This window comes from Theropithecus gelada, chromosome 4 (genome assembly GCF_003255815.1).
Source record: "Theropithecus gelada isolate Dixy chromosome 4, Tgel_1.0, whole genome shotgun sequence".
Taxonomy (NCBI): Eukaryota; Metazoa; Chordata; class Mammalia; order Primates; family Cercopithecidae; genus Theropithecus; species Theropithecus gelada.
The window spans coordinates 160,587,882-160,600,865 of NC_037671.1; the positions used below are offsets into that span (position 1 = coordinate 160,587,882).

Sequence of the window (12,984 nt, forward strand, 5' to 3'; positions counted from 1 at the left end):
TAGTACAGTACTTTCAAATTAATAGCACATGCAGAGGAAAAACTAAACCCTTTGACGTCACTCTTGAAATGAGGAAACATAAACAGAAAAGGCTCCACTCCAGTAAGCTGCCAGAGTTGAAGCCGATTGGTCTCTGCTTTTCCTTGCCTGTGGCAACTGACAGCACCTCCCAGCCTAGCAGGCCGGCGGCTGCTCACCCAGCCAGTCAGTTGGTCTGGGTACTGCAGCAGACTCGGCTCTGTCCCAGCACTTGTCTAGGAGAAAAGTGGTGTTACTCACCCAGGGAGAGTCTCTCTTTCTACCTTCCCTCTTTCTCGATCTCCTTGTGTGCTTTTGTGTATCTTTATTCCTTTCCTTTTTTTTCCTTTTTTTCTTTTTCTTTTTTTTCTTTCTTTCTTTTTTTTTTTTTTTTTTTTTTACTTAATTATATTCCTAATCCTGGATGAAGTTGCTGGATTCTGCAGCACAAGTCTTCATGAACAAGCAGCACCGCTCAGAGATTTCACGGCTTTCAAAGGTCACAGAACTGCCACTATGGTTAAATGTCTTGTTTAATGGTTGAGGTATGTACAACAAATTTAAGCGGCAAGCTCAGTTTTCTTGAGAGAATAGAGTCACAGAGAGATGGCAGGATTTTTATTTAAAATGAACCTGTACATATATATATTTTTTGTCTGTGATTGTTACTACAGCAACCAGCTTTTGAATTTCCTTCCTTTTTCTAGGCGAACTGACTAAACATTATCACTTACCCTGAATTAACCGTTTAAGGGCAACAGGGTTTCATTCCAACCAGTGTAATGAGACTCCGGCATTTTCACTGCACTTTGAGCCCACACTGAGGTGGTCTTTAAAAAAAAAAAAAAAAAAAAGCATTATTTTTTCTCCAACATAAATCTTGGAGTTGGGTAATTTTGATTTTTGGTGGGACAGGATAGGAAAATGCTGGTAAAGGGATTGGTAAGGTTTGCAGAACAGGGAAGCAGGAAATTAGTTTTTTTCTTGAGTTTTTCATGTTGGTTGATAGCAGACTTCAAGATGAAGAAATTAGTGGCAAGAAGGGAAGAAACTGATAGTGAGACTGAAGGTAGAAAAAAATCAATAGAAGACGTCCAAAAAATGAATTCTGAAAAAAAATTCTTCATCACCTTGTTGCATTTTTCAAAAAAATATTTTGGATTCAGAAGTCCAGGAGAGATGCAAATACTAAGTTATATGACCAGAAATTTAGATATTATTATTTATAAAGGAAAGTAAAACTTCTTTATTACCACTGCAAATTTGCTAATTATCTTTTCCTACAATAGTTGAAAATGGAGTCATATTCAATTAGGTGCTTAAGTGATTGAGCCTGGGGACTAATTAATCATTTAAAAATTCTGTTCTTCATGTGCTCTAGCCAGAGTGACTATTGCAATAAGAGTAAACCTTTTTGCACCAGAGGCAGGCATATGCATTCGTGTATAGTAAACACACTAAGTGCTGCAGGAAGCTTGGCAATTCAACACAGGGCTAATGTTGTTTTCAATGGCACATTATTATGTGTTAAGGGGGATCCCTGCTAAAAATCATTCCTATCCAAAGAGTCGGTTTTTGTAACAGCAATTTAAGTAATATATGGTTACCATGGATTGCCTTATTACCCTTCTCAAAGTTATGCAATAGTGAATAAGACGGGATTATTTGAAATCATAACCCTGTTCCAAAATTTCTAACTGATTTTCTTAAAGTTTCTATTCTCAACATTGAGAACCTGAAAGCTTTAAAACTGGGTCATGTCAGCAGTAATATTAAGCACGATCTCAAACACGAGCTGTATTTCAAAGGGTTAAAAAAATTAACTGCATAAGACTGTAATGTACCAAGTTAAGAACTGCAAAAATATTAGCTCTGAAATGCAGAGGATGTGCCGTGAATGGACAATTGCTTTTCTGCAGCGCCTAGTGGGAAAACAAGGACTTTGTGTGTTGCAAAGGCATAACTGCAGCTCCTCCATTTCCTCTGCTTTATCTTTTATTACTGGCTGGTGAAACAAAGACGGGTGTCAGTAGTTACGTCTTGATTGACATTTTCTCCAATAAAATGAAGTCACTTTTTGTCTCAAGTAGAAATCCACAGTTAACTAGTTGCAACTCCAAAAACTGTATCTGTTTTGTAAGAATTTTTACCTGACACTGTAAGCTGTCTGATTTCAGAATGTACTCACTCTCTTGAACAACATGTGACAAAATCAGTGGTGACTGTATGTCAGCAAATTAGCTGGGAGAAATGTTTTTTTTTTTTTTTTTTTAATTAAGTGATTTAGGGCAAGGGTGGAAAAGTCTAAGATGTGTCAGGGACAGGCATTAATTTAGGGAAAATAATTACACTAGTGCATCTTTTAATGCCTTACACATTGTTCAGCACAAAGCTACTCACTGTCAGTTCTCCATGAAAACCTAGTTAAAATGTTTGCCTAGAATTTACTACCTTTCATGTACTGTAAATTATTTAAATAATTTTGGTCTTTTCAAGTGTTTTTAAAAAGCACTTTTGGTGTCAGTCCAGCCTAAAATATAATCTAAAAATCAAGTCAATGATACAGAGAAGGACATTTCAGACACTGACACTTTAGTTTCAGCCAAAGGACATTTTAAATGCAAAAGTAAAATGACCAAGTTTCCTCAAAGGGGGACTGTACCACCTGGAAAATGCCTCTGCCTAGTAATTATTCTTCTGAAGTCTAACTTGCTGTTAGCCAGGCCCAAATCACAGGAGGAAGCTGTTTGTTGATTCACAGGAGATAGTGTTGGAAGGAATTGATTAAGTGGTAAGCTAATCCCAAGGAATACTAAAAGGGCTTTGTTTGTATTAAAGAGAAGTGTCAAATTTAAGGATCAGAATAGACTTTGAAACATCTAAATGTAGAAGCTAAGAGGGAATCTAAGTAGTTTGCCTCACATCATTGGGATACATAATTGATTGGAAACTCTATATACAGAAATTCTTATCTAAATAATCCACTATCTTATGGATTCAGCTCTGTCTCCCCCACAAAAATCTACAGCGAAGTAGGTGTCTGTGTTCTAGAGGGTGTATTTGGCTGAGGAAGACAGGACTTGGTATTTGGAAATGTCAGGTCCCTCTCGCAGCACAAAGACCATCTCTAATCTCTATTGACACCTCCTCATGGTGGCAGCCCCATTTCCCCTAAGATTGTCCTTTGGGGAGCACCTCCATTGTCCACAGGAGAATAGCCGTGGGCTCAGCACCACTGGCTTCTACAAACATCCTCAGTGGCTCTAGGAATCCCCACTTTGACTCATGAGATGGTGCCTACTTCGTATATTAGCAGTCTTTAACGTGGTTTACATGCAAATTTGAAGAAGAGAAGGGGAAAAGGGATGTAGAAACCCAAACTGACTGAATACCTATTTGTACCAGACATTGTTAGAAATTTGAATACAGAGAGTGAAATATGTCAAAGTTCTTGTGTGTGGTCAAGGCATGTATACTTTCTACTTTCTCAAGAATCATGTAAGGATCTAAATGAGTTGATCTGTACTTAGAGAGTGATTTCATGAAGTGCACTAGAAAGGGCAGTGAACAGAGATAGTGAACCAAGGTGGTACATTCAGGCTCTAACGAGCTGGGTGACTCTGAGCCCCTAGCTCACTCTTGAGCTCAGTCTCCTCACCTGTAAGAGCGACTGGTTGCGCTGGGTTATGTCTAACACCCGTTTTAGATCAGAATGTTTATAGTATTCTTACTCTCAACCTAGAATTTTTAAACTCCATTTACATGTAAATGTAGAAGTGTCAAACCTTTATTTCAAAAATCGTTACTACATGTTTTCAGGATGTCAAGGGCTGTGCCTGTGAATAAGCAATGATTCCCACGTTAGGAAGCATATTCTGGTTGAGTATGAATATTTAAACAAATGACTGGAGTCTGGACAGAGAAATGAAAGAACAAAAGGAGAACTTTGAGAGAGAGACAGTGATGGAAAACTGCAGAGTAGGCAGCTCTATGCAATTTGGAATTTAAGAAAAAGGTAAATTGTATTTCTATTTAGGTATTTATTTTTATATGATCTATAATGTGATTAATTAAGTACATTGTTATTATTTTGGAAATCATGTATTTGCAATGGTGTTCTTAAAACTTAGAATGTTAAAGAGAGCCAAAGTTTCCCATAGGTTGATTCAGCTGCTGTACAGGCCTGAGTTGGTAAATCAAATCTGTGCATTGGCATCGTCTACATCATTCCTTGAGCTTAAAAGCGTAGGAGTTATAGAAAGCTGGAGTCTTTAGAGAGCACTATGGGCAGCCGAGGTCCCAGTAGGCATTCAAAACAAGCCAGCAAGGTTCATAGCTGTGATGGTCTTGAACACTGGCGCAATGTGGTGTCAATATGGCAGGAAATTCCCTCAGTGTTAAGAAAAGTCTCATGGTGGCTTGGAACTTCGAGATTACTTATGGGAGTGAAGACACATTTCTTCAACTCCAGAGCCCCAGTTTCCTCATCTTTAAAACAAGGCTGTTGGATGCCCTTTTTCTTTCCAAATTCTATGATTTGACCTGACAAAATTAACACTGAATCATTAGCATGTGTTTACTTTTATTTTTCCACCTCTCCCATTCCTTATTTCCACTACGTCTCTGTGTAGTTTGCCTTTACTCAGTTGTCCACATTTACACAATTTTACCTCCAAGATAATCTTATTGCCAAGGAAAAGCAAAAACAAAACAAGGACTTGGGTTTGAGAATTTCTCCCTAGAAAGACTATCACTCCGCTGAGACAGTCACCTCGCTCTGCTCCATTTCTCTTGTATCAGGTTGATGTACCCCTCTGTGACTGTGACACTTGTAGAGAAAGCGAAGAGGCATGCTTTGTAAAAATTGTAGCTAGGAACTTTAGTGTTAGAAGACAAACGTCTTTTTCCTAAATGCCAATCACTGTCCTGGATTTTCTATATTACTTCACTTAATATCTTCTCAACTCTAATTCTGATTTCTTTAGAGAATAAATGAAAACCTGTTGATAACTAAGTTGAGGGAATCTTCAGAAGAAATTTTTGGTGAATTGATTGTCCATTGAGCATCTGCTCTGAGACCTTGCCCCGCTGGTACAAGGTTGCTGCCGCTTAGCTAGTGATAAGACGTGATGCAATTCAATCACCTTAATTGAGACATTTCTGGAATTCTGTGTGGCTCAGAGTGTTCTAGCTGGTATCTCCTCTGAGTGAAGTTTACATTTAACATCTCAAGCATGGAGAATAGGGAGCTGATTTTGTAGATTTGGATAAACCTAAAAACAACATAACAGAAAACACACAGAAATCTATTAAGCAATATATAATTCTTAATACTACAGTATAAATATCCCAACATTTTAAAACCTTAAATCCTTTCATGAATGCTTTACGTATTTATATGTATAAAGTACAGAACTATGAAAATAATGGCCACAATCAATATACCAGTAAAGAAACTTTGTCATGCATTTAAAGTTCCTTCCTTTCTGCCCTCCCTCTCTTCTTTCTTTCCTTCTGCTCTCTCTTGCTCCTTTTCCTTCCTTCCTCCCTCCCTCCCCTAAAATTTTTGTAAAAATTTTAGAATTAACTTAAGATTCTTCCCTAAAATAAAACACTGTTGGGATATAGATCAATTTGGGAAGACTGGCATCTTTTCTGAGTCTTCCAATTCATAAACATAATGTATCCTTCTATTTATTTAGGTGTTTGTTGATTTCTGTCAGTAATATCTTCTGGTTAGCTTTACGGTCATTTTACACATTCCTTGCTAGACATCTTACTAGGCACTTAGTACTTTGATGGTATTCCAACTGGCATCTCTTCAATTTCAATTTCCTTCTGCCCTCTCTTGCTCCTTTTCCTCCCTCCCTCCCCTCCCTCCCTCCCTCCCTCCCCTCCCTCCCTCCCTCCCTCCCTCCCTCCTTCCTTCCTTCCTTCCTTCCTTCCTTCCTTCCTTCCTTCCTTCCTTCCTTCCTTCCTTCCTTTTCATTCTCCCTCCTTTCCTCTCTCTCTTTCTCTTTCTTTCTTTCTTGAATCTGTTAGGGAAAGAAGGCAAAAATAGATTGGTAATGAGGTTTTGAGGAGTTTTTCTTGTGTAAAATTTGGGTAATATTTACTTTTTTTTCCTAGTGGTTGGTGAATTCATATAGTTTTTCATTAAATTTCCTGCTCAGATTTTTTTCTTATTAATACCTTCTGTGGTCTACATAGTCATAATTCACATACAAATAGGAAGCATATAAAATATCCTTTCTGCAAGATGAAAATTATGCCCACTGCTTTAGACATGCACAAAAAAGGATTCTGTTCAAAAATGAAGTTTATACATGACTTAAATATACTTAATCTCTAAGAATCTTCTTTTGCTCTGGCATGGGGGTGGGGTCCAGGACTAGTCTGGTGTGAGGAGTATGTTTCCATAGGTCCAGGCATAGACATGGGAAGGCTACCATATACCTGGGTTGGTCAAAACTTGATACCTGAAGGTACCAAACGGTCAATGTTTTACATTCTCTTTGACTTTAGCAAATCCTTGTCTAAGAACATAAAGAATTGTTTATTTTTGCATTGTTTACAACCTAAACAATATCAGAAACAACTTGAGCCTAATAATAGGTGAATTACTGAAAAATTATTGTAAAATCATACAATAGAATACCATATAGTCATTTAAAAGAATGAAGTACCTCTACATGCAAAAATCTGGAATGATTTTTCAGATGTATTAAGTGGAGGGGGGAAGCTACATTAACAGTTGTATAAATACATAGATACATTCATCTATACTTATTAAAAATTTCTGGAAATTCAAATTAAAAACTTAACAAACAATGCCTCTGGAAAGAGAACTTGGAGTATGGGATAGGAACAAGGCTTACTTTTCCGGTATATACTTTAAAATTGTTCAACTTTCCCCTCTATAAATGTATTACATTTATAATGGGAAAAAGTTGCTGACATTTATTTATATTTATCATGTGATATTTTAAAGTGACTAGAAAAATCAGAAGGTAAAAGAAGAAAGAGTTCTATTTTATTTTATGTTATTCATTTTATTTAATTTAATTACTATTTTTTTGTTTGTTTTTGAGACAGAGTTCCGCTCTGTTGCCCAGGGTGGAGTGAAGTGGCATGACCTCGGCTCACTGCAACCTCCACCTCCCAGATTCAAGCGATTCTCCTGCCTCACCCTCCCAAGTAGCTGGGATTACAGGCACGCACCACCACACCTGGCTAATTTTTGTATTTTTAGTAGAGATGGGATTTCACCATGTTGGCCAGGCTGGTCTCGAACTCCTGACCTCAAGTGATCCACCCGCCTTGGCCTCCCAAAGTGCTGGTATTACAGGCGTAAGCCACCACGTCCAGCCTGAGTTCTGTTTTGCTTAAAATTTCTTCATTAATTTCTTCCTTTGACCCTTACTAAATTTCTCCCATGTGCCTTTGACGTGGCTAGGGAGCAGAGAATTCCCTGGAAGTAAGAACCCTGGAAGCCAGAAGATAGGGAGCCCTATCACTCTTGTTTGAGTAACTTTGGGCCAATCAGCCCTCTGGGCACCAGCTTTCTCATGTGTGAAATGAGGGGCTTGGTCAAGCTCAAAGTTCAAGCTTAGATCTGGGTCTAAGAAAATTTGGTCTGTTACATGCCCAATTATTTGAGATCTTTCTCCATAAACTGAATAAACATATTTTACCATACATATTTTACTAGTTTGAACATCTTGGCTAAATTTTGTTTTAGAATTGGTCAGTTCAGTTTAATTTTTCATATTAACTATACATGCAAAATTTGTATTTATTCAAATAGTATTTGAGGAAATCACACATCATAGACTTTTAAAGTAAAATTATACTATAATATCCGTTACTCATAAAACAGTAGAAAACATTATATTAAGATGTACAGCTTGTGAAGTTATGCAAGCAACTAATGCTTCTTCTGTTTGGATATGATTTATACATTTCTTGGTTTTCCAGGAGAGAAAAAAAGAAAGACCTTCATTTCCCTTTCTCATTATGCCACTTGCCAGCTGGGTCCAGTCAGATGAAAGAACTCAGTCATTCACAAAAGTGTAGAAAGCATTCTTGTAAAAGGAGATGCTTCAGTAGTACAGAGGTCTAAAGAATGCCTCAATTTAGAAAAGGTCATTAAATCTAAGAAAAAAGTTATTTTCGATGTGATAGAAATATAGTGTGTTTCCATGTCCTTAAGATGAATGTTCATGCTTTTCCAATTAAACAAAAACCTAATTTCAATTGGGTTTTTAGCTTCATTTGGAAAAGTGTAGGTATTGCTCATTTTCCATATTTAGTAGGTTTTATTTTCTGCTTTTCTAGATCTTCATTATCGTATTTGGAGTAAAAAATAATTTTTAAGTTAAAATAATACAAAAGGAACAAACATAAAACAGGAGTTTGTGTGATAGCAGTTTGGAATGACAAAAACTAACATTCTAAACTTTTCCCTATAAATCCCTTTTAATTATTAAAAATCACTAAGTATTAGAAATATAGTTCAATAGCGTTTACATAAAATAATTGAGAAATATTGTTCTCTTTTTCATTGAATGTGTTGCCCCAAGTGCCCATGTGTGGGTGCATGAGAGAGGCCCTTCTTAAACTTGACAAAATGCATATAAAAACTTTGTATGTAGTAGTAATAAAAAAAAAAATCAAAACATTGAATATAGCCTATTTAAAATATATTGTCTCCTTTAATGTAAATCTTTAGAAACCAAATAATCAATACATCTATTGGATTAAATGGCAATAATGAGTAATAATTTAAAATTCAATTTGCTTATTTTGTGTGAAAGGAGAAAAGGAAAGGCAGGAAAAAAAAATGAGGTTTCAATTTTTTTCAAGGAGCATTGAACTTGTAACTTAAAGCCCTGAGTTCAAGTTCCAGATGCTAGGAATGATACTGTTGGCAAGTTATTTAACATTTTTAGATTTCAAGTATCTAAAATGTAAATTTAAACCTTTAGGTTCCAAAATTTCTGGCTTTCCTATGTAAGTAGTTACTCAGTTCATAATACAAATGTCCTGTAACTCTCTAGAACATTTCTGTTAGATGGGGATTTGTTATGCCCACTTTAAAGGCAAGGAAATTGAGACTCAGATAGATTGCAGCTAATAGTTGAAATTCAACCTCAGCTTTTTGCTGACAGTTTTTAATTGTTTTTATATGCTTAAAATCCATCCTCAATCATTCTAAGAATGAGTTAGGAAACGTTTTAAAATACACAAAACATAAAAATATCTGTTTTGAAAATGTTAATCTACCCACTATATTTTTAGACATGAAGTTCAAATATATAGAAAAACAGCATTATTTCATTTTAAATGCAGTCACAGTGGATTAATCTGATACTTTAAACTTCAGAAATTTTGCTCTGAGAGGCAGGAGAGTGCATTGATCAGCAGCGCATAATTTGGTGACATTCAGTATGGTTCATTTATTAGCTCTGTGACCATGAAGAAGTTACTTAGTCTCTCTAGGCCTCGCTCTACTTATTTGCTAGATTCCGGTGTTTCTAATAACTGCTTCGCAAGATTCTTGAGAGAATGGAGTGACTTTTTATTTGTACAATGCTTTGAACAGGCTTAGAACAGAGTATGAAAGAGTAAAACTTCATGTTAGTGTATCAACTGGTATTATTTGCTTTCAAGTTTTAGAAATTATTTCATGGAATTATAATTATTTTGTTTACAGTGTTGCTGGTACTTTAAACATTTAAGAGAAATCTTGTTTAAAAATCTTTTTTTTACTTTCTGAATTAAACTATAGCACACATAACAGAAAATTATCTAACATATAATTATGCACCATTGAACCCCTACATAGAAGTCAAGAGAGTTAAGAAATAGAACATTATTACATGTTTGGCACCTGAGGAAACCCGTCATGCCTCTTCCATTCTTTCATTCAGTATTCTATCTGAAGACTAGATAGGTTGTTGCCTATCATTGTATTTTGTTCATTTTCATTGTTGCATGATGTTTAATTATCTGAATACACAGTATTTACCATTCTACTGTAGAAAACATTTTAACTGTATCCAGTTTTTAACATTATGAATAATGCTGGCCTGAGTATTCATAGGCCTGTCTTTTGGTGCACATGTACAGGTATATCTGTTGAGGTTATATCTAGGAATAAAGTCGCTGGGCCACAGGGAATGTTTATGTCCAAATTTAGTAAAAATTTCAAAATTGCTCAAAGTGGCTAAAATAATTTACACCCCCACCAACAATATATGTTCAGTTACTCTACTTCCTCACTGGTAACTTACCTTGGTTTTCATTTTCACTTCCCTGATTACTAACAGTTTGAGCACATTTTCACATGTATATTGGCCATGTAAATACCTTTTTTGTCAAGTCTCTGATCAAGTTATTTTGTATATTTATAGGATATTATACATACTTATATATATATTGTATACTTATTTGATACCTTTGATTGTTATATATGTTACAAATATTTTTTCCCTGTTTTATTCTTCTCAAGATTGTTTTTATCATTTTTGATTCTTTACATTTTCATAAAAATTTTAGAATTAACTTAAGATTCTTCCCTAAAACAAAACACTGTTGGGATATAGACCAATTTGGGAAGACTGGCATCTTTTCTGAGTCTTCCAATTCATAAACATAATGTATCCTTCTATTTATTTAGGTGTTTGTTAATTTCTGTCAGTAATACCTTCTGGCTAGCTTTACGGTCATTTTACACATTCCTTGCTAAATATCTTACTAGGCACTTAGTATTTTGATGGTATTCCAACTGGCATCTCTTCAATTTCTATTTTTAACTTTTTGTTACTGATACATAGAAAAACAATAAACTCTTGTATATCAATTAGTTATCAGCAATCTTGCAAAACTCACAAATTCCAATACGCTATCTGTAGATTATTTTGCTTTTCCATAGAGCTAATCAGAGCATCCAAGAATATTGGTGGTCACCGATTTTCCTTTTTAATACTGATAACTTGTTTTATTGTACTGGATAGGATTTTCAGTGTATTGTTGAAGGGGTAATTGTGACAACATTATCTTGTTTCCAGTCTCAGAAAGAAAGCTTTCAACATTCTACCACTAAGTTTGATATTTTCTATAACATTTGAAAGTTTCCTTTCATTCCTAGTTTGCTAAGCATTTAACTTATTAAATGTTCTTTAAAATATTGTCATATGATTTTTCCTTTTATTCTGTTTATAGTAGGTGATTTTATAATTTCAAATCAAACTGAAATCCTAGACTAAATCTAACTTGGTCATGATATATTATGCTCGTTTTGAAAATCACTGATTACTCTGTTTCTGAATTGCTAATAATTTTTAGGATTTTGAAACTGTGTTGATGAAAACCATTAACCTAAAATTATTCTTTCTGGTTATGACCTTATCAAGGTTCCATTGGCTTTACTAAATTAGTTAGGAAATATTACCCTTGTAAAAATGTTCTGGGAGAGTTTTGTAAGTTTATTTTTTTTCCTCAAATATTTGACAGAAATTGCACATAAGTCCATCTGGGTCTGAATATCTGTGGGCAACTTTTTAGTTACAGTTTTAATTCCATTATTTTTATGGGTTATTCAGATTTTCTATTTTCATTTTCAGTTTTAGTAATTTCTCATGGATTTGTTGTTGATTACTTCTTTTTGAATACATACATTTAAAGAAGGAAATTTATTTTTCACAGTTTCAGCTGTCTCCTCTAGGTTTTAAAATTTAGTGTCTCTATTAGCAGTTAATTCAAGACAATTTCCACTCTAATTTGTTTTTAACCCATAAATTATTTAGAAGTACATTTATTAATTTGCAAACAAATTGGGATGTTCTAGTTCTCTTTTTGTCTTTGTTTCCTAGTATAATTCTACTGTGCTTACAAGTCATACTGTATACCATTAAGATCTTTGAATTTTTTGAATCTTGAATGTATAACCGAATATATAGTCAACTTTTCTAAATGTATTACATGTGCTTCAAATAAATGTATTCTGCAATTGTTAGGTATAGTGCTCTATAGATGTCAATTAGAAGATTTATTCATCGTATCATTGAAATCTTTTGTATCTTTGTTGATTTTCTTTGCTTCTATTAATTACCGAAAAAGGTATATTAAAAAACTTCATGATTGAGAATTATTTTCATTTATTTTGCCATCATTTGCTTATATATCATATTGAACAATGTAAAATTGCCATTTTTTAGCTCAAGGTTGAATATCAGCAATTTTATAAAACTTAAACTAGTATTTTGATACTGTGCTGTTATATCCTGCCTTCACAGTAGGGGCAATAAATACTTGGTTCTTGGGGAGCCAAAAAACTCTTAGACATCATAATAGTTTGTGACCTCCTAAAAAGGTTCAGTATATAAATAGATATTCAGTCAATTTGGCATTAAAATTTCCTTGACTAGGGGGAGTGTGATGAGGAAAAGAAATATCTAAAATGGCTCCATAAGGGAGCAGGATGATAATGGAAAAAAGGTTGAGAATTCCTTATAAACAAATTTAGAACTGTTGTAACTTCCTGGTGAACTGAAATTTTACCATAATAAAACATCCCTTCAATTTTTTTTTGCCTTCAGTTCTCCTTGGGCTGATCCTAAAATCTGTAAAACTAGCTTTCCATTGCTTAGCGGTTGCATGGCTTATGATTTTTTATTCTTTTAGTTTTACATTTTCTATATGTTTATGTTTTAGGTGTGTCTCTTCACAAGCAGCGAATAAGTAAATTTTCTTTTATCATTTGATCTGATATCATTCAGTCTGACTATATTTGCCTTTTCACTGAGTATTTAATCCATTTATAATTAATGGAAGCAGTGATATATTTGGGTTCAAATATGCTGACTTACTATGTACAATTTATTTATTCTTCTTGTTCTATATTTCTTTTTCTCTCCTTACTTTCCTAATTACGAATTAAGTATCTTTGTAATTGCACTGCCC

The 12,984-nt window shown here is 34.6% G+C and overlaps 1 protein-coding gene across 1 annotated transcript in view; it reads left to right on the plus strand.

Moving 5' to 3' along the window:
• The first annotated feature begins 512 nt into the window (after window positions 1–512).
• PDE7B (phosphodiesterase 7B) overlaps window positions 513–12,984 on the plus strand; it is a 333,997-nt gene continuing 321,525 nt past the window's right edge. The window contains exon 1 of the mRNA XM_025384447.1: window positions 513–563. Coding sequence (XP_025240232.1) covers window positions 543–563 — 21 coding nt within the window. The 5' untranslated portion in view covers window positions 513–542. The remainder of the gene's footprint in view (window positions 564–12,984) is intronic.